Source organism: Gopherus evgoodei, chromosome 7, assembly GCF_007399415.2.
Source record: "Gopherus evgoodei ecotype Sinaloan lineage chromosome 7, rGopEvg1_v1.p, whole genome shotgun sequence".
Taxonomy (NCBI): Eukaryota; Metazoa; Chordata; order Testudines; family Testudinidae; genus Gopherus; species Gopherus evgoodei.
Genome location: NC_044328.1, coordinates 7,053,197 through 7,075,679, shown reverse-complemented (window position 1 = coordinate 7,075,679; position 22,483 = coordinate 7,053,197). Strand labels below are relative to the sequence as shown.

The 22,483-nt window shown below is 44.6% G+C and overlaps 1 protein-coding gene across 1 annotated transcript in view; it reads right to left on the bottom strand.

Annotated features, from left to right (window-relative positions):
* The window catches only part of SORCS3 (sortilin related VPS10 domain containing receptor 3), a 495,944-nt gene that overhangs the window by 170,820 nt on the left and 302,641 nt on the right, over window positions 1–22,483 (bottom strand). Inside the window, exon 4 of the mRNA XM_030570154.1 lies at window positions 21,520–21,678. Coding sequence (XP_030426014.1) covers window positions 21,520–21,678 — 159 coding nt within the window. The remainder of the gene's footprint in view (window positions 1–21,519; window positions 21,679–22,483) is intronic.

The window sequence follows — 22,483 nt, the reverse complement described above, 5'->3', positions numbered from 1 at the left end:
CCATTCTCTTCAAGCTCCTGACGCCCGACTCCAGCACCACTCTGGATTTGTTCGGGTTCCTGACGCCTGGCCCTAACCCTTGGCTTGCCTCCTGACCAAGCCTCTGGTTCTTCCCTCTGATTCGACGCTAACCACTAGTGCAGACTCTTGCTCCCACCACCAGGTCACACTGCCTACCGTTGGGTATCTGACTGCCTAGAATGCAGTGCTGAGTTCTGGGCATCTCCGTGCCACAGAGATTATGCCAATTTGGAGGGAATTCATAGAGACAATAACAATGACCCAGGAAGAATCAGTCTAAGTGCTGAATGTATAGAACTTGGCCCTGGAGAATTTTTTACAGGGAGCTACACGTGTCTCCAAGTATGTGACAGATATAAACACCAAGGGAGGGGAAGAAGTGTTTAAGGTGCACAATTAGATGTAATGGGATACAATAAAGAGGTTGAAATTTTTTTGGCAAACACCAGGAAAATAATCCAAATGGTAAAATCAATTAGACTGCAGAGTCGTCTCCCCTGCCCCATTTCTGGAGCCAATTTAAACTGCCATTGACAATGCAGTGGAGAGTGTGTCACACAGAACAATGTTGCACTGGTGGGAACGTAGGGGCAAAGGACCTTTCCCATCTCTACTTTCTATGACTGTTCAAGACTATCCATACGCATTTTGCAGTTTCATATGCGATTTTCATACTCATTTTGCAGTTTCTCCATGATGTGCTCCCTGGGGACAAAGAGAAATTCTCAGCTGTGCCTTCTAAGAGGTGCAATACAAAAGGAGCAACCCAGGAGGAGGGAGGGCAATGGTAGCTCTTGGCCACATTTAAATCAATCTGAATCTGCCTGCTGGGTAGATACACTTACTTATGCCAGCAGCTGCTTACGAGCCGTAACACTCAGTACTATGGCCAAACCCCCTCATACATCTAACATCTCCTACACCAGGGGCTGATGGGGTGAAGGAGCAGTGTGGAGACATGTTTGCTGCACAGCTCTTGCGTTGGAAGGAATTCTTCTTGGGCTATCGTGCCCCTTATGGTCCCTGTACGCAATCAGAATAGCAATTAGCATCGGAGGCGGAGGCCAGGAACTGAATCAGAAGTTTTAAGGACCGGATCCAAGGCCCCTTGACGGTAATAGGAATCTTGTGCTGGCCAAGGTAGACCAGGCAGATTTGCCAGGGGGCAGTTTGTGCTAGTGAAATAACTTCCTTTGTACTTAGTGAAGATAGTAAAAAAAGGAATTAAGACCTTGGCTAATTAATCAACTATTTGGCTTCCCATGAGACTGATGAAAATGGGTCTTTATATCAGCTGCAGTGATCGTTTCTGAAAAAATAGCCCTGGCACCATCTTCTAAAATGCCTTCCTTTAGCCCTTTATCTTAACTTTGCCATGTCCCTTCCCATAACATCAGAGAAGCTAAAGATTAGAGAGACCCCCTTTCCTCCCCAACATCTGGACTCAATGGACAGGTCCACTCTCCAAAGCAAGCTGGTTTCTTCAGCTCAAATTCTCCCTTTGTCCCAGGATGTCCCAGCAGGGACTATACAAGCTGAAAGAGAGGTTCTCCAAAGCTCTCCTTATTACTGTCCTTATTTAGCCTCCTAATGGGGCAATTCAATCAGTAAACTCAGCCAAATATCCCCTTCGCTAGATTCCTTGCAATCCATGCCTTGATGATAGACGCCTATGGAAGGCAAATGCTCTTATCTACGGATAGTCTCTCATGCATACACACAGTAAAGTCAGGCCAGAGCTCACATTTAGGACAGATATGCAGCTCTGGGAAAGCTAATGAAGATGTCGTTTCCTAAGCCCTGCCCACTGACTAGTATGCTGGAGAGGAAGAATTGGTGTTATCCTCATACGTATCACACGTTTTTTATAACAATTCCAGCTACCAGATACCAACTATGCACTGGAGATTGACATCGCCACCCCCCACCCCATGTGGTGTTTACACAAGGAACCCAAATGAGCAGTGGAAGACTGCAAGGGCCAGACACTATTAGAAACAATGTAGGTTGACAGCTGAGCTGGAACTGTCACTGCACGGAGGCATCATTGCCAGAAAAATCACCAGCTGAGAAACTAGCTTCTTTCCAGGATCCCCTGGGGCTACCTCTATACACCATTTACACTGTCATCTTGGATTCATCCATCAGCAGTTCCCTGCAACCAAACAATGGGATGTCACACCTTCAAAGTCAATCTCAAACATGCAGATCCTGCAAGAAAAATGAGGTTCCTATCTAAGCTCGAACTGTGTCTCTACAGGCATTTATTCTGGGTGCATGACTGGGTGTCTAAATTTAAACTGGTCTGCTCCACCAAGTTCAATTTCTAACCTCAAACCCTACACAATGTCTATGGCAAGGACTATTATAGACTGTGTCGCCCAACCTGATATAATGTAACCCTCGCTGGCTAAAGTTAATCAGTGTCCATGTTGCTGCTATAGTACGTAGGTGTTAAAAGAGAAGGCAGCACAGAGAGAATAAATAGGTCTGGTCACACTGTCATGAGAGATCTTGTCTATTCTGTTTCACAGGGAGTGCTGGGGCTAATTTGAGAGTGGTCAGTCTTTCAGGCTTGGCAAATTCTGCCTTTACATAGATACATGCAACTCTGATGGACTTATGCACAGATCTGAGCTATGGAGCTAGTCTCATGCCAATGCCCTATTATGCCAGTTCAGAGGGAATGGAGAGAAAGACAAAAATGACTGAAAAAGAAAGATTCTAAGAGCTGAATGTATGTAAGACCAGAGTCCTGGTCGTCTATAGAAACTCCTTGTGACACTGCTGTGATTCCACCAACTGGGAGAAGAGAGACATACTGGATGCACTGTTACTAGAGGAGACCAGTGGTAGGATTCTTCACTGATGGTTGTCATCTATGCCTGAGCCCAATACATGTAAAATACTACCAGATCAGGATAGGGTGACCCCCCAGCCCTAATTGGGCAGGACAGTCCTGAAATGTACATTTCAAGTTCCAGTCCCAGGGCTGATGACTCCAGGACAGCATTTGTCTGGGATTCCCTGCAGTACCGCTCCACACCTGCCTGAGGCTCAGGGTTGGTGCCAACCTCTTCCCATGGGGGTGGGGGGAGCAGAAGTGAACCTTTCCCCCTACACATAGCATAAGGTCCTGCTCCCTGTTCCCCCTCATCCCCCCAAGGCCCCACACCTGTCCAGGCCAGAAGCTGGGCAGTAGCAAGAGCCGCCAGGGAGCCTGGGCCACTGTGGGGTGCCCAGGCTGCTATGGGGAGCCCCCGAGTGCTGGACTCTTCACCTGCCCTGGGTGGCACACCCTGGGAGGCAGGGACAAGGGACAGGGTCTGCTCTTGGGCACCCGTGCTTCCAGCCCGTGGCAGGTGGGAGGGGTCCAGGGCTCCCCACAGCAGCCCGAGTTCCCTGGGCAGCTCTTTCCACTGCCCAACTCTGGCTTCCAACCTGGCCAGGGGGCAGGGCCTCAAGGAGAAGAGGAGGAGCCAGGGACAGGGCCACGGGGGGGCAGGGCTTCTGCACGTGTCCTGGTTTTGCATTTTGAAAAGGTGCTCACACTAGCTCAGGATGGTGACATATTGTGCCTACTTTGCACAGCTGGAAATGACTGCACAAGCTACAGGGCAGTGGAGAATCAGCTCCCTGAAAAGTCCCTCCCTTTGCTATAAAAAAAAAACCACGGATTTTACCGAGCACTCAAAGGAAGTTCTTAGAGATTTTTTTAAGTTGTCCCTGTTGTAAAAAAATCCCTCAGAATCACCGTGGCTTCTGCTTCTGCAGCTTCTCCTTTTCTGCATGTCCATGACATGAATACAAACCCAGAGAATGTTAGTGCACTGGAAGAACGTCTTTTAACTGCCACAAAAGTATTAACTGAGCTTTTACTCTGAACAACTTCATGGGAAATGTGGTTGTGATGGGGTGTAAACTCAGATGTCATGTAACCCTCTGATTTACACACACATTTCTTGGATGGTTAAATGTGCCTGGTGTAGACAGTAGAGTGCTGCTTTATCAGGCCCTAATCCTACAAACAGGTGTATTAGCCCTGCCAAAGTAGAGCTAGTCAGGAATTATTCAGCCAAACACTTTTTCATTGGAAAATGCTGATACATGAAAATACTGTAGGGAGGAGGGGGAAGGGTCAGTTTTTTGACAAATTTTTCACTTGAATTTATTTAAAAAAAAGAGTCAAAGTCGTTATGTGTTGATATTTTCAAAACAAAAAATTGTGAAGTTCAGATTTTAAATGACCTTTTGTTTAGTGTTTTAATTATACTGTTAACAAAATGAAAAAGAAAGGTGGTCAAAATTGGAACAAAACATGCTGAGATGATCAAAACATAATATTCTGATTATCCCAATTTGATTTTTTTTCACATTTTTGGTTCACAAAAATTGTCAAGATTTCACCTTTTCATCTTGATTTTTAGACAGGAAAAAGTATTGATTTCTCAAAACTTTTCACAGGAAGGGAAAACTATTTCCTGCTTTGCTCTAGCTCCATGTGCATTCCTATGGAAGAGATGAACTGGAATTAAAGCAGGATGGAGATTAATTTACATAGAGTCTCATAAAAGGGCAGGGTTCCATACAGATGCTGATATTAACATTCATTTTCTGCAAGATGAAGCTACACCAGTTTATACCAGCTGGACATCTGACATCATGCGTCTTTTGTGTATTAGCTTGGGTGTGCTGTTAGATTAGAACAGGGTTTATTGGGCTGCCATAACTTCCTTCATGGGAGCAAGGACCCATTGGATATAGGAATTACCTGAATAGAATGCAAAAGAGCAAAAACAGACCAATTTGCAACACAAACACACCAAATACCAGTTTTCAATGGAAAAATTCCATTTCACAAAATAGTAAGATCTTGCAGCCACCTGCAACAACAGTCCCAAGAGTTTCACAATGTTCCACATCCCTACAATATACACACATTGCGATTTTCTAACTTCAATATTCATCGATAGAACATATTCTACATTAGAACCACAAGTGGAATTTCCATTGACCCCAGTGAAAGTTCCTTAAACTGAACATACAAGATTGACAGAGTAGATGGGAAAGAAGTTTACTTGTGGCTGAAGATCCTGCAATACGGTGTGCACAAGTGGACTTCTGGAAGGCAGTATGGCCTAGTGGTTAGAAAACTATACTAGGAGTTTAGATATCTGAGTAAAATTCCAGATTCTGCCAATAGCCTACTGTGTGACTTTGAGCAAATTACTCATCCTCTCTGGGCCTCTATTTCCCTTATAGTTTCATAGATTCCAAGGCCAGAAGAGACCACTGTGGTCATCTAGTCTGACCTCCTCGATAACACAGACCATAGAACTTCCTCTAGATCATATCTTTTAGAAAAAGTCCAATCTTGATTTAAAAATTGCCTGTGGTGGACAATTCATTACACCCCTTGGTAAATTGTCCCAGTGGTTAATTACGCTCACTCCCATCACACCCTTTCTTTGTCTTGTCTATTTAGACTGTAAGTTCTTTGGGGCATGGACCATGTACCATAGAAATCAAAAAATGTAAGACTGGAAGGAACCTTGACAAAGGTCATCTAGTCCAGTTCGCTGCACTAAGGAAGGGCTAAGTATTAGCTAGATCATCCCTGACAGATGATTGTCCAACTTGTTCTTAAAAACTTTCAATGACAAAGATTCCAAAACCTCCCTAGGCTATTTATTCCAATGCTTAACTACTCTGACAGAAAATTTTTCCTAATGTCTAGCCTAACTCTTCCTTGCTGCAGTATAAGCCAATTACTACTTGTCCTGTCTTCAATGGATAAAGCGAACAATTTATCACAGTCTTCTTTATAACAACATTGTGTACAATGTTCCCTCTCATTCGTCTCTTCACCAGATTAAACAAACCCAATTTCTTGGATCTTTCCTTGTAAGTTATGTTTTCTAGACCTTTAATCATTTTTGTTGCTCTCCTCTGGTCTTTCTGCCATTTATTCACATCTTTCCCAAAGTTTGGTGCCCAGAACTGGACACAATACTCCAGTTGAGGCTTTATCAATGCTGAGTAGAGTGGAAAATTGCTTCCCATGTCTTGCTTACAACACTCCTGCTAATACATCCCAGAATGATGTTCACTTTTTTTGCAACAGTATTACACTGTTAACTCAACTTTAATTTGTGATCCATTATAACAGATCTGCAATACTCCTTCCTAGGCACTTATTTCCCATTTGTGCAGTTGATTATTCATGCCTAAGTGTAGTGCTTTGCACTTATACTTCTCCTCCCACAACTGGGCCTCTACATGCTACTCTTATGATAATGGAGCCTCACTGAAATCCATTTGCCTCCATGTGGGCACAGGAGATGGCCCATATGAATCTAATTGCAGGATTGTGGCAATAGTCTGTAAAGTACTTTGGAAGTCTTTGGGGTAGAAGAGTTATAGAAATGGTTATATGGAAACTACACATATTTAAAGATCTTTGCCATCTGTATTGCTGAATAGGCTTCGTGTGACCCCTGGAAAATGCATTCTCTTAAGAAATATTTCTGCTCTACTGGATCTTGGGTGCTCAAGCATGTTCCAGGTGTGCAAGTCATCCCTGCTAGCATTTTGATTTTTTAAGGTGTTTGATTAACCCCAAAACAATACAGCTAGGAAACTGCTTGGTTTCTTGTGGTTTAATGTGAGTGTGTGTGCGCAATATCTTTTCTCCTTAATCTCTTTCAGGTGACTGTCTACCTTCCAGAAATGCCTGCATCAAAGCCACCGGTCTTCTATTCAATCATCTTTAATGGGATTAAGGCATTGCTGTATAGAACTGGCCTGCTGCCATATGCAGAATAAATGTGCAGTATTCCTATACAGCAGGGTTTTATATTTACAAAGTGATGTGCAAATGTTAATTAACACCAGCCATTATTATTCAGGAAAGGTTGTCCCCATGGGGCAGATCTTCACAAGATCTCAGCCCCCATTGCTCTGAATGATGCTGGCTGCTAAACCCTTTTGAAAACCTGGCCCTATGTGTTAGCAAAGCACAAGGCAATTTCTCAACTGCATCCCTCCAAAAAGCTTTCTTGGACCAATGAAAATAAATGGGGCCTCCCTCTATTCCTGTATGTCCTTGGTTATATCTTTCAGATGTCAGGGTGTACTTCTTCCCTCTGGCTGTACCTCAAGCTTGATGCTTCAGAGAAATAATCCAAAAAGCCTCCCATGGAACTCTCTAAAGCCCCAATCCTGAAAACCATTTTGCACATGCTTTTCTCCCATTACACATGTGAGTAACGTGTTTGCAGGAGCAGGGCCTGGCAGTGGAAAAGAACTTCATGGAACATATCAACTACTGTTAGTTAGTGGCTGCGGGTGGTTAAGTCTTAAATGAGTTATATTGGATATACCTCTACATTGCCCTTTACAGAACAAAACCTGCTGATCAAGGTGCTACATAATAAATAAATAACCAGTAGGAAAGAAAGTATATTCTATCTAATTCAAGTTTCACAGTCAGCTACTTTAATTTTCAATCACGAACTATCACCCAGCCTGAACCTCACTATTTGCCAGGGCAAAATGTGTCAGGGCACTTCTAAAGTTGAGTCAGTGTTGCGTCATTTAATTTCTCATCATTTATTTAAACTGCCATCCTAACCATAATCAGAAAGATAAATGCAGAGTCATCATTCTTCTTCCCAACATTAATATCCATCAGTGCTTCAAATGCAAACAATTGTGACATTCGACTTTATAAAAATTACCAGTGCACCAACTCCGCTTAATTAAACTATTTAAAAGTTGCTTCTGTTACACATAATGAATGATATATTAAACTGCAATGAAACAGGCAGCAAGACAAATACTCCACAATGCTAGCAATTAAGACTCACTTCACTTATGGCAATTGACAACATAAGTGCTCCACACTTCATTCAGCTTGTGCATTCTAAATGAATTGGTGAGTGAGAAGGGTGCTTCTTTCCTAATGAGTTTTGTAATCAAGGCATCTATTTTAATTTCAAATTGGCTAGATTGGGGAAAATTGCTAGAGTAAATGACTGGTGCTAATTAGGATTATAAAAATATTCATCATGCCACAAAAGTAATGTAGGGTCTTGATTTCCCTATATTTGCATATGGCTTTAGTTTAAGGGGGGGGACTGTTGATAAATTGTCTCCTTTTTAAGGAATTGAACAAACACTATATATGTTTTACTCGTCCTTTCATTTAAAAGGCCTGATAGATATTCATGATTTGTAAATGAAGTTAGGTGATTTCAAATCCTCACTTGATTATTGTATTGAAGAAGAGGCCTTGATAAGTTGCCTTTAAATATTCTGGATCTCTGGGGTTTCTTTTTACACAACTAACAGTTTGGTTTGTCTGTTTTATTAACTCCATGGGCTAAGCCCCAGAGGAGCTGGTGGCAAATAGCATGTGCAGCCAAGGACAGACGTTGTTATAGAACATGATGTTCTCAGAAGAATACATCACATAGAGAGGAAGGATAGTCTTGCAGTTAAGGCAGAGGAATTCAACTCCTATCTGGGATCAATTCCTGGATTTAACACAGCTTTCCCATGCAGCCTTGGGTAAATCACTTAATCTCTCTGTGCTTCCTCACCTCATTTGTACTGCGGGGATGATACTTCTTTTTGTCCGTTTCGACTGTAAGCTCTCTGGGGCCAGGGCTGCTTCTTACTAGTACAGCACCTAAAACAATGGGGCCCTGATCCTAGCTGGGGTCTCGAGGTGTTGTCGTTAAAACAGTACTAATTGGGCAGTTCTTACTGTTCCTCTTAGCAGTGAAATGTGCATGTTATTTTACTCCAGACAGGATGGAGACTGCAGGATTGATTAAGGAGGCTGAAAGTCAACACATCTCCTCCATTTTCCGCCTTGACAGCTAAAATCTACTTCACCCCTATCGTACATAAATGTTGAAACTCTAGCAGCAAGATGTGTTTTCTCCCCTTGCCCGAAACACTCTTCCATACCATTTTCTTCATCTGCCAGACTTCACAGAGGCCTGCAGAACTTTACAGACAACCTGGTTCTAATCCACTTCCTTACCTATCCAGGTGTTCTCCAAACCCAAGCATCCAGCTGTGACAATCCTGTTTAAATACAAACCATCTGTCACTGCCCACATTTTGTGAAGACCCGCCTGAATAATCCGAGATAGGGCTGCACTCTTAAGTTTCTTGTAAACTCATTAACTTTCCCTTTTAAGATGTCTTTAACTTAACTATGCCTTCCTATTGACATCAACGGGAGTTGGAGTGGGCCCTAAATTTAGACACAAGGTATACTGTGTAGCAACACAGGAGAAAGCCACAAAAACAGGTGCAGAAAGAGAGGAGGAGGTTGTCAACTTCCAAGGAAACAATGGGCATGTAGCACCTTTAAAATTAGGCCATTTTTATATGGTTTTAAGTACCTAATTCCAGGTACTCATGCCTAAAAATATTGGCTTTCAAGTGTTTAAAATGAAAGGTCACAGACTGACACTGCAAAATATTATGGGGGCACCAGAGCAGGGCTGATAGTGCTCATTGGGCTGGCCTGACTCAATCTGACCGGGAATGGCTCTTTGTCTGAATGAAAGCGGTCACCATCAAAAGAAGCGTTTGCTCAGTCTGTTCTGATGCCAGAGTTCTGGAGACAACTGATAGCCAAGGATTTAAAATAAAATTGACAGGGCCAGATCTTCAGCTGGAGTAAACTGACTTGCACCAGCATTTCCTTCTCCGGAGAGAACAAAACACCAACCACTTCCATTGACCCAACTTTCCAATGGCTCCAGCAATCGTTCACAAGGAAGGTACTACTGGCAATGGGTGCTACTGCCATCCTTGAGATTGGGAAGGGAGAGAAGAGTACAGAGGATGTGGTTTGTTTGTCTTCTCTGGAAGGTGCTCAGATGCTATGGGTGATGAGCGTAGTATAAACCTTGGACTAGGCTAGACTAGACTATTTATCTGTAAGGCCAGGAAGCAAGAGAACAATGGTCCTGTGGATGTCAACGAAATATGATTAAAAGGAGCCCGGGTGCATACCATCTATCCACACACTACTTCCCATGGGACTCCAACATTATTGAGATGAATGACAAAAGAATCAACACTTGTCTCCCCGTGAGTTCGCTCACCCCACCATACAATCAATTATTCCACTGTTGGGATCGAGGCAGAGGCAGAGAGCTTCTTATCTTTCTCATTAAGTGAACACCAAGCACAACTAATTATGATGAAATGAGTTTGACTTCAGCTGCTACTTTGCCCCACAGGGCAACCTTCTGTCTGTATCCTGAACCTCCCCAGGGCTGCACGGCTGACGTAACGGGCTGGGAGGGGGGTGTCTTGTTCGCATTCTGGTGACTTTGTGTGTAGCTTATAAAAAGTATCCCACTGTACCGCTGTCCTTTTAAATGAATTCAGCCCTGTCTAACCTAGTGAGCCAAGATCCTGACATGCGCTGCATTAGACTTGTGGATCCTAAGTCTCTACTGCTCTGAGGTTACGGGGAACTCCTAACTGAATTTGATATCGACTGCCAGGTGCATCTTGATGACACAGCAGTGTATTAGCTTGATCATCTAATTGAGCTGCTTGTACGTGATGATATGAAGATACCCACTTTGTTGTTTTGCTTCGTGATGAAGATTAAGGCCTTTGGAAGCAGCAGCCCTTGATTACAGAGCTCTTTATTTATAGAATTCTCACATTAATAATGTGGTGGCAGGTGCATTTGAGATGTTATTGAACCATTCTAACTATCTATTTATCCTCTGCTTCTCCCTCCAGCTTTTCCTGCAAGGCTCATCACTGGGGTATGTGAGTACCTTCTATGTTTACAGTTTATTTTTCTAACAATTACAACTTTAAATATTTTAAGTGTCTCCCCCTGCTTCCTTACAGGGCCGTGGGGAGAGATTGGGGCTGCAAGGTCTGTGCTTCCCTCTCTCCACACAGGGGACATACATAGGGTCTGCCTACACTGCCACTGGACGTGTATTTTCCAGCATGCGGAACTTTGATCCAGTTAGCAAGCTAAAAACAGCGGTGTAGCCACAGCAGCCTAGACTATATGCCAGAGTACAATCCCATCTAAGCTAGTACTCAGTTGGCTAGCCCGTTCTGCCGCAGCTACACTGGTATTTTCAGCACTCTGCTCGATCCAAGCTAGCACGTGTACATCCCCCCCGCTCGACGTTACCCCTCCAGCTGCAGCTTTGATGTACTCTTAGGGTACGTCCAGACTATCCGCCGGATTGGCAGGTAGCGATCGATTTATCAGGGATCGATATATCGCGTCTCATCTAGACGTGATATTGCTCCCCAAATGTGCTCCCCATCGACTCCGGAACTCAGGGGCGCCTCTAGACATTTTGCCGCCCCAAGCACGGAGGGTCAGCTGGTCCTGCGCGACCAGCAGACCCTCTGCAGGCATGCCTGTGGGAGGTCCACTGAAGCCGCGGGACCAGTGGACCCTCCGCAGGCAAGCCGCCGAAGGCACCCTGCCTGCCACCCTAGCAGCGACCGGCAGAGCGCCCCCCGCAGCTTGCCACCCCAGGCACGTGCTTGGAGCGCTGGTGCCAGGAGCCGCCCCTGCTGGAGCTCCACCAAAGCGAGCGGTGGTAGCAGAGTTGATGGGGGAGCCGCGACCATCGATCCCACACCATGAGGACGGGAGGTAAATGGAAATAAGATATGTCGACTTCAGCTACAGCATTCCCGTAGCCAAAATTGCATATCTTACATCAACCCCACCCCCCAGTGTAGACCAGGCTTTAGACTGTATGCTCTTTGGTGCCGGACTGTTTTTCTAGTCTGTGTTTGTACCCTGGGGACCTCAGTGCTACAATAGAGCAAAGAATTAATAAACACGAAATAGTAACGGTAGGTGTCTTTACTCAGCCCCACATACTGCATTAGTCGGCACAGCTGAGCCAATATGGCAGAGGGTAGCAATTGGCTATAAGTAGGGGCCAGTCGCAAACTGCAATGCCTTGGGAGCAAGCAGTGGGAGGGGGCGGGCGGAAAGGAACTGTGCCTCTTAAAGACACAATTACTTCCCTGGGCTCCATGTGGGTTGCAGCCTCTGTACACTGCCCCTTACTCTGGGCTAGAAGGGATAATATAGCCCACAGACCGCTGGGGCCATTGGCCCAGTTCCTCAGGTGTATTTAGGTGTGTTAGCCAATACATATATGCTAGCCATAGTATTAATATAAGTGTTGGGAAGTTATGTTAACTGAATGTACTATATTCTCCCAACAATTGTGTCCACCCAGGTCAAACCTCCCATAATACCATGCATTAGCTGAAGTAAGTTTTGGCTTAAGTAGTTAGGAAATTTGTCGAGATCAGGACATATGTGTGCTTTACCATAGCAGCAGGTAGGGAGTTACTCTCACAGACTAATACTGGAATGTTCCAAAGGAAAAGGACAAGATATGAATGTTCTACCCTGGTACAAGCCTAGGCCCGACACACCCTTTGGTACCAGGAATGCATGTGTTCAGACCAAAGATGAGAAGCACAGCATGGTACCAGATAAGGTAGAAAGCTGATTGGTTAAATCTAGTTTCAACTGACATGCACAGTACCTGGTGAATAGGTAGGATGCAAAAAGATGGTTTTAGAGGTGTGACTTTGGGAACATAACTTCTGTGTAAGGTGAATGTAACAATGCTGCACAAGATGGCTTCCCGGATACTGGTATCATAAAACTAGAAGGCACCTTGAGAGGTCATCTAGTCCACTGCCCTACACTCAAGGCAGGACTGAGTATTATCTAGGCCATTTCTAACAGATGTTTGTCCAATCTGCTCTTAAAAATCTCTAATGATGGAGAGTCCACAACTTCCCTAGGCAATTCATTCCAGGGCTTAACCACCCTGACAGTTAGGAAATTTTTCCTAATGTCCAACCTAAACCTCCCTTGCCGCAATTTAAGCCCATTGCTTCTTGTCTTATCCTCAGAGGCTAAGAACATTTTTCCCTCCTCCTTTTAACAACCTTTTATGTACTTAAACTGTTATCCTGTCCCCTCTCAGTCTTCTCTGCTCCAGACTAAACAAACCCATTTTTTTCAATCTTCCCTCAGAGGTCATGTTTCTAGACCTTTAATCATTTTTGTTGCTCTTCTTTGGACTTTCTCTAATTTGTCCACATTCTTCCTGAAATGTAGCACCCAGAACTGGACACAACACTCCAGCTGAGGCCTAATCAGCACGGAGTAAAGCAGAAGACTTACTTCTCGTGTCTTGCTTACAACACTCCAGCTAATATATCCCAGAATGATGTTTGCTTTTTTTTGCAACAGCGTTACACTGTTGACTCATATTTAGCTTGTGCTCCACTATGACCCCCAGATCCCTTTCCTCAGTACTCCTTCCTAGGCAGTCATTTCCCATTTTGTATGTGTGTAGCTGATTGTTCCTTCCTAAGTGGAGTACTTTTTATTCGTCCTTATTGAAATTCATCCTATTTACTTCAGACCATTTCTCCAATTTGTTCAGATCATTTTGAATTTTAATCCTGTCCTCCAAAGCACTGGCAACCCCTCCCAGCTTGGTATCATCCGCAAACTTTATCGTATTGAACCTTGTTCCTGCACTATATTATTATTGCCTTTTAGCACTAAACCTAACTGATATTGGTTTTTGGTTTCTTTCATAACAAACCAAAGAGTAGCCAGGCAACTGCATATACTATGTATCAACAGGTGCCTAACTCCCACTGAAATCAAATCCCTTTGAAGACGGTCACAATGCCTGTTTCATCTGGTCCTTGGACTGAGGTACAGACTGTCCTAAGGGAGTGTTAATATTTGATTGAAACTTCTGCTTGGTAGAAGGCTTAGCTGATTGTACTACATTTTTGGATTTGTCACTGACTCATTTTCAGGGTTCTCAGAGCCAGCATCCAGCAGCTTGTTTTTCTGCTAAGATGAAAGAAAATTAATTAAATAAAATACAAATCTGAATGAAGTTTAAAAAAATCAGAGTTGAAATGAAATTTGCAGACTCATTTACATGTGCCCAATTCTAAGCGGTTTGATTAAATCTCCCCTTTGCAGCTCCTGCTGTTGGGAGTCAGAGTGCATGTATTTGGTTTCTTTTCCAATGACCATCTAATGCACCTTCAATCTGCCAATGATATGCAGTCATTGGAAATAAATCTGCAAAGGTCAAACATGCTTTGACAGCCTAGAGAAAGGGTTGAGGACAAACTGAGAGTGTAGGTCCCCCTGCCCACCCTGTGTGTGTAACAAGCCATTGACTTCTTATCTGTGGCTTTGTTAGCTATGGACAAAGAATCACAGGAGGATGCATGTTAACAACAAGCTCACCAGTTCTCATGCATTTCATAGAATATCAGGGTTGAAAGGGACCTCAGGAGGTCATCTAGTCCAACCCCCTGCTGAAAGCAGGACCAATCCCCAGACTGACTTTTGCCCCAGATCCCTAAATGGCCCCCTCACGGATTAAACTCACAACCCTGGGTTTAGCAGCCAGTGCTCAAACCCCTGAGCTATCCCTCTCCCCTTAAAGGGCAGGACCCCTGGATAATTGTAAGAGATGAGCAACCAGCCCAAAGGCCAGATGTTCAATACAGACCAAGCTCTCCCAGGATCAGGTTGCGTATTTGAACCTGATAAATTGGTTTGTGATCATAGAATCATACAATCATAGAAGATTAGGGTCAGAAGAGACCTCAGGCAGTCATCTAGTCCAAACCCCTCCTCAAAGCAGGACTAACACCAACTAAATCATCCCAGCCAGGTCTGTGTCAGACCAGGCCTTAAAAACCTCTAAGGAAGGGGATTCCACCACTTCCCTAGGTAACCCATTCCAGTGCTTCATCATCCTCTCTCATAACATTTTTTCCCAGATCTAGACCTTAGCATCCAAAATATGGGTGTTAGCATGAAAACATCCAAGCTTAGTTACCAGCTTGGACTTGGTAATTTGCTGCCACCAGCTAGGAATTTTACAGTGCCTAGCTCACTGTGGTCTCCCCAGAATCTTCCCTGGGGGACCCCCAGACTCAGATGCCTTGAGTTTTACAACAAAGGGAAATAACCCCCTCCCCTTGTTTCCTTGTTACTTCCTCCCAGACTCCTCTCCCTGGATGACCCTAGGAGATTCCCTGCTTCCAGTCCTGGAAACACAAGTACCGAGAGATCTAATCTCTCCCCTTCACCCAGAGGTTATGCAAAGTCAGGCTTAGTAAATCTAACACAAAGAGATTTTCCCCTTGACTTCTTCCTCCCACCAATTCACTGGTGAGCTGCAGACTCAATTCCCTGGAGTCCCCACTAAAGAAAAACTCCAACAGGACTTAAAAAGAAAGCTTTATATAAAAAGAAAGAAAAAAGGACATTAAAAATGGGCTCTGTATCAAGTTGACAATATACAGGGTCAATTGCTTAAAAGAGAAATGAATAAACAGCCTTATCCAAAAAGAATACAATTTAAAACATTCCAGCAACTATACACATGTAAATACAAAAGAAAACAATATAAACCTATTGTCTTACTATCCTTGTACTTACAACTTGGAAACAGAAGATTAGAAAACCAGGAGATAGAAAAATCACTCTCAGAGCCGAGAGGATCAGATCAAGACAAAGAACAAAGAACTCACACTCCAAAACTTCCCTCCACCCAGATTTGAAAAAGTCTTGTTTCCTGATTGGTCCTCTGGTCAGGTGTTTCAGGTTACTGTTGTTACCCCTTTACAGGTAAAAGAACATTAACCCTTAGCTATCTGTTTATGACACCCTCCTAGTGAAATAGTGTTTCCTAATATTCAGCCTAGATCTCCCCTACTGCAACTTGAGACCATTGCTTCTTGTTCTGTCATCTGCCACCACTGAGAACAGCCAAACTCCATCCTCTTGGAACCCCCCTTCAGGTAGTTGAAGGCTGCCATCAGGCTGATCCTGCAGCACCCAGATGGAGGCCTGGGGGAAGGCACAAACCTCCTTACTTTCCTCACACACAGGAGGTGTCTGCAACCTGCACCCTCACTTGGCTACTCCCGAGTGCATGCCTGGGCCACAAAGCGGGCTAGTGGAACGGGTCTGATTAGCCATCATCCCACCTCCTCCCTGTCTCGCTTGAGTCAATTTACACCATGGGGGTGTAAGGAAGAGGCAGGGACTGAGTCCAGGCACTGTGATTGTTCCTGGTTATTACATGCACTTAGAATCATAGAAATGCAGGGTTGGAAGGGATTTGCACTTAGAATCATAGAAATGCAGGGTTGGAAGGAATTTTGAGAGGTCATTTAGTCCATTCACATGCGCTGAGGTAGGGCCAAGTAAACATAGATCATCTCTGGCTGGTGTTTGTCTAACCTGTTCTTAAAAACGGGGATTCCACAGCCTCCCTAAAGTAACCTCTTCCAGATCTTCCCTATCCTGAGCATTAGAAAGTTGTTTCTAACACCCAACCTAAATCTCTCTTGCTCCAAACTAAGCCAATTCCTTCTTCTCCTATTCTCAGTGGACACAGAGACCAATTGATTACTATCCTCTCTGTAACAACTTTTACACATTTGAAGACTGTTAATATGTCCCTCCCCGAGCCTTCTCTTCTCTAGCCTAAAGATGCCCTGTTCTTCCAACCTTTCCTCGTGAGCGGGACACTCCTTGCCCCCAGCACCTCCAGACAAAGGTGTGGCAAAATCTGACCCTAAAGAAGTCCAGATTCCTTTCCACCTGATCTGGGGCCCAGTCCTATTCCTGCTGCAGTCAACAGCTGAACGCCAATTTCCTTTCGTTCTTTGGAAAATTTAGTGGGAAGCTTTCCCCACTTTGTTTCCAAAGCTGCTTGGAATGAACCTCAGATTTTTGTTGTTGTTTTTATTTGTTGGGGTGGAGGAGGTTCCTTCCATCTTGAGGTTTTCCATAGCATCCATCCCCATAGTATCCTGCCAGTGCCTGTCCATTTGTATCGTCAATGATGTCAGCACTGGACACAGGTGTCTACACTGCAGTTAGACATCTGCAGCTGGCCCTGCCAGATGACTCACTCTCAGGCTAAGAGGCTGTTTAATTACAATGCAGACATATGGGCAAGGGCTGGAGCCTGGGCTCTAGGACCCTGCAGGATGGGAGGGTCCCAGAACTTGGCCTGCAGCCCAAGCCTGAACGTCTACACCACAATTAAACAACCTCTTAATCCAAGACCTGCAAGCCCAAGTAAACTGGCATGGGCCAGCTGCAGGTGTCTACTTGCAATATAGCTACACAAGGAGAGGGATAGCTCAGTGGTTTGAGCATTGGGCTCCTAAACCTAGTGTTGTGAGTTCAGTCCTTGAGGGGGCCACTTAGGAATCTGGGGCAAAATCAGTACTTGGTCCTGCTGGCAAATGCAGGGGCTGGACTCAATGACCTTTCAGGGTCCCTTCCAGCTCTATGAGATAGGTATACCCTCAGAGTAGGATCTGACTGTTTGCTGCTACTGGTGCCAGGGAGAGCACTAGAGAAATTGATATTATTTTTCCCTATAGCTATCCAATTCTGGGCTCTTTTTAAATGTTTTTAAAACTAAGATGTGGTAGATTTCATAGTTACTGGAATATACATGTTAAGAAATAAAGACATCTTAACTATTTCTCTCAAATAATCACGGAAGAATTTCCCCAGCAGATAGTAATATACGTTAGGATAATCAAATCTCTGATTTTTAATAACTTGAGAAATTCCCTTTAAATGTCACAACAATGGGACCATCTGCAAATGCCCTTTGTTTTTAAGATTGCCATAGATCTATTTCATATACAGTGTGTGCTGTACATTCCATGAAAGGTAATCTGTGTTTCTCTCTGGGTGGTTAACTCCTCTCTTGGATTATACAGCTGTATTTTTACTAAAGATGGGTCTGGACCAAATTCAAAGAACCAAAATTATTAGTGTGAACCAAATGCATGATCCCACTCCCAGAGCCCCCACTGCATGCAGAAATTAGAGGAAGTTCACATCCAAGGGGTTGGATTCCACCCAAAGTCTATGGCAACTTCTGCAGATTTAGGACCAATACATTCAATCAGGGTCTTTCCACTGACTGTAACAGGAGTTGAATCATGCCCACAGAGACTCGCAGCAGCAAATCTGCTGCAGAGAAGTGGAGGCAGCAGACAGCAAGCGCAATCTCCCATCCACAATGGAGCCTGCAAGAGGCAACCCTGGCCAAAATTTCAGGCATTACTGGCCAGGAAGAAGGCAGGGCCAGGACTGATGGGGAATGCACTGAGCAGAATCTGCCAGCCAGGCTCCCCTGGAGTCCTGACTGCAATTTAAAGCTACCTTTCCCCAGAAGAAAACTCTTATGCAGCAATACCAGTCTGAGTTAATCATGGCCTAGGATGCAGGGGACCAAACTGGCTCAAGGCAGAGTAACATACATGTCCCTGTGCCGGCTTGGGAGACTCTGTCTTATGAAGTTTGCAGAGTCTAATTTAATCCACTTCCATTTTTCCTTAAAGAAAGGTAGTGCGTGGTTATTGGGTCAGCTGTTCTGCAGATGTAAACTGGCACAGCTCCCCTGGATTATCTGGCCCTCAATCTTTAATCTAATCCCAACAATACAACCATCAACTGCCCAGATGACTCTTGTATTTCAAACCTCACACTGTACATTATTTATATATATATATATTTACATATAAAGAGGTGAAAATTGGGCACATGGCAGCTGAAAATTCAGTTCTAGCCATTAGCAGCCTCCTTGGAGAGATGCCCATACAAGGCTTAGTAGATTTGACAACTCTCCATCACCAGGTTAGTTTATGCCAAGCTGTCAACAAGAAAGAACCGGGGAACAGTGCTTCCTCCACAAATCTGCTTTCTGATTAGGAAAAGCACTCAGTGCTATAATTCCTAATGCTTTACACTAAGCAAAATGTAACCCCCAAGTACAGTAGTGTTCAGTATAGATCTTGCATATACACAGAGCCTGATTCTCGGTTACTCCTCTCCTGAATTTGGGGCAAGCTGGGAGGTCGGGGATGGGGGGAAGGTGGCATTTAGTCAACTTTACACTACTTGTATTCTGGGGCTGTGCAGAGAGCTACTCAGCCCCTGGGGTAAATTAGAGCAACCTCAGGAATGCTCTAACCCACATTCAGCTTCCAGTGGCTCCCGATGGGGCCGTGAGAAGCAGAGAAAACACACTCAGACCACACCACTTAAGGGAGGCAGTGAGAGCCTGGATGGCATTGAGCCCGTATGCCAGTTCTACACCAGCTGGAAAAGCCCCATGCACCGAGCATATTCTAGGGGGGCTTTTCACCTACTTTGAGCCCCTTTACCCTGCTAGTGCAGCACAAAGGGGCCTTACTGAAAGAGAAAAGCAGGCCCCCTGTGTGAACCAAGAAGCAAATGTTTCCCTGGTGTCACAGTTGAGCCTCCTTGCAGACACATGCCCGACAATTCAGTTTAGTTCATCTCACCCTGTGTGCCTCATCAGCTGTTTCTTTCTTAGAGGGCTGCGTCCGTGTGAAAAAGAAGCGCCGTTTAAAAACCTTTACCTCCAGCTTAAAAGCGGCATCAAACCATTCGGCGACATCAAACGAGTCTACTGGTCTTTCAATCCAACTTCAACGTTTCTGGTGACGTTGAACATCTGAGCTCACAAGATATTTGACATTTGACTAAGTCTGCCAGACAATAACCCCCTGGTACTATGAAAGAAGTCTATTTACAATGGCTTTGAGCCTAGAAATGTCACTCAGGCCAGTGAGAGGAGTAATGACATACACCTGGCAACTGCCCTAGCATTCTGCTAACAAGGGGATAAAGGTTATGTTCTAGTTACTGTTTGAAGGTGCTGCTGTGGTAGTGTATGTGACTTATTACAGGGCACACTAAATAACTCCCAGGGCAAGCTGACTGGGAGGAAGAGATTAGAAAAAGCTGATGTACCAGTATTTGAAAAGAAGTGCTGCCGAATAACTTGGGCCCAGTATCTGGGTAGTATTGCCCCATAACCTTGGAACCCAGGAACTGAAACAAATCAGCACAGTAAACTGCACAGCAGCGGAGTGTATGGTAACAATTAAACGCAGTAAGGAGGGAAAAATAAAGTGGATCTTTAAAGTGCTTTCCATTTCAACAATCTATCATTAGCCATTGACGGTAGCAAAGGATTTTGTTTTCATTGTAGTTCCATGCTGAACAGTGACTGTAAGAATGGCATAATGGGGTTTCAAGTGTATTGCTGCTCAGTGATTGCCAGATCAAATGTGTTTGGTTTCCAACAGAAAGAATCCCCCACCCTCCCAAAAAACAGCCCTTGCAAACGCAATTTGGGCTCCATGTGCCAGATTTTCAGGAGAGCTCAGGAACCGTTTAGGCCCCTAAATAAGTGGCTAGATCTTTAGCACGTCATAACAAATCTGGCTCTAGGATTCCTTTCATCTCTCTTATCGGCACCATTCATAAAACTTCCACAGGCTAAATTATGTTCTCAATAAGGACAGAACAACACCACTGCCTTTGGTGGGTTTGCACAGGAGTAACTGCTTGGAATTTAGCGAGTGATTCAGTTGAGGATGCCCGAGGAGGAACAGAATCCAGCTTTGCAGCCATGGAGCTGTTTTGGATCTGAAAGGCTAACGCAGCAAAAACTGAACAATGTCACTGAAGTTGGCAGATCTTCCTCTGAATTAACCCAAAAAGCAGGTCTGCTGAATTAAATGGTGCCACATAGTCACTGTAGTGTAGCAAAGAGTCACTGGTGCAGCACCTCCTGCTGGTTATCCTGGGAATTAGCTCTTGTCCAGCCCAAAGAACCCTCGGCAGGCCAGTGTCTCTCCTGCCTTTAAGGCCCCCACGTCCCTCCCAGACCCCGGTGCCCCTTATCCTCTGGGTTCTGCCCCCAGCAGGAACCCACAGTCTGCCCACCCACTCCAGGGGAGCTCCCAACCCTCTCACCCACCTTGCCTCAGTGGCTACTGCCAGTCGTCATCCAGCCCCCTCTCACTGGAGCAAACTGCAGTCCATAAAAGGCCACTCATCACTGGCAAGGGGGTCGGACCAGCTGCCTCTGCCTAACCCCAGGCTGCAGTCTCTCCAACCCCAGTACCCTTTTTGGCCTTTTAGCAAAGCCTGCAGCCTGAGGATTTACCAGGCTGGAGCTCCCCAGCCCCTCTTGCCTTCCCCAGCCCTCTTCTGTTCCGTGAACCCTGAGCTCCCAGGCAGCCTGGCCCTTCTCTTGCCAGAACAAAAGAGAGACTCTTCCTTCACCTGGCTCGCAGCCCTTTTATAGGGCTGGCTGTGGCCTGATTGGGGCATGGCCCCAGCTATGGCTACTTCCCCAATCAGCCCAGCCTATTGGCTCCCCGGGGCCACCCTTGCCCATGGCTGTTTTAACCCCTTCAGGGCCAGAGCGGGGTGACTGCCCCGCTACAGTCACTTTCTAGATATATAGTTGTTCTTGACAATGTCTCTGTCACCCGACTCTGGGAAATAATCACTTGAATCTGAAAGAAGTTGGTCACCTTTTGATCGAGACTGTACGCCAGAATCCAGTCCTCCTGTTTGGGGTGGAACAGCAGGCTCTGGATGTAAAAGTTCAGCCGGTACTTTTGATAGGTGGCGCCTTCATCAGAGCTAATCAATATGCTGCTCTCAATCTCCGGGTCGCCCAGGAGCATTATCTAAATAGGACAATTTAGAGAGAGAGAGAAGGAAACAGAACAGGGTTAATGGGAAAGTCAGAATCCATGTAACCTGAAACATATTTATAAAAGAATGAACTGGCAGCACTGCCTTAAATAATATGGAACCAGAAACTGCTCAGCATTTCATTATCGGCCTTAGGCTGCAAACAGCTCCTCAAGACCCCTATGGGTTTTTGTTAAAAAAATAAAATAAAATGGAAAATTTTGACCAAAATGCACATTTTTGTTTTGATTCAAAAGCCAATTTTGGTTGATTTTTTTTCCTAATGAAAAAAAATTGATCAGCCGTAGTTAATGTAACATATATGGCATATACAGAATATTTAATACTGAGATGGGCTATAAAAGATTCATTGGCACTCAATCGAGATGATCTGTATAGCTTACTCATAGCTTCGTCACCTAGGAGGACTCTGGTCATCTCAGACTCCAGCTGACAAGACCATTATACCACATCACACTATATTTCACACACACACCCCACATATATAGAGAAAATAGAATCAATCACAGAACCATGGGACATATATAATCTATAACAGTTTTGAAGTTTATCGTGGACTTTTGACTCCCTCTCCTCCTCTTTGCCCACTAATCCATCTCTATTACTTCCACTATCCCAAACCTCTGAGTCGTTTCAACAACCACCAGGTTTGTTTGTTTCCAAGCTGCCAGAGAAGTGTCCCCCACTTTCTCCCCAAATGTCAAATTCTATCTTCAAATATACAGTCTCAAGATCCAAGATGGGCAGCATTTGGATTTAAGGTCCCATCTCTCGCTA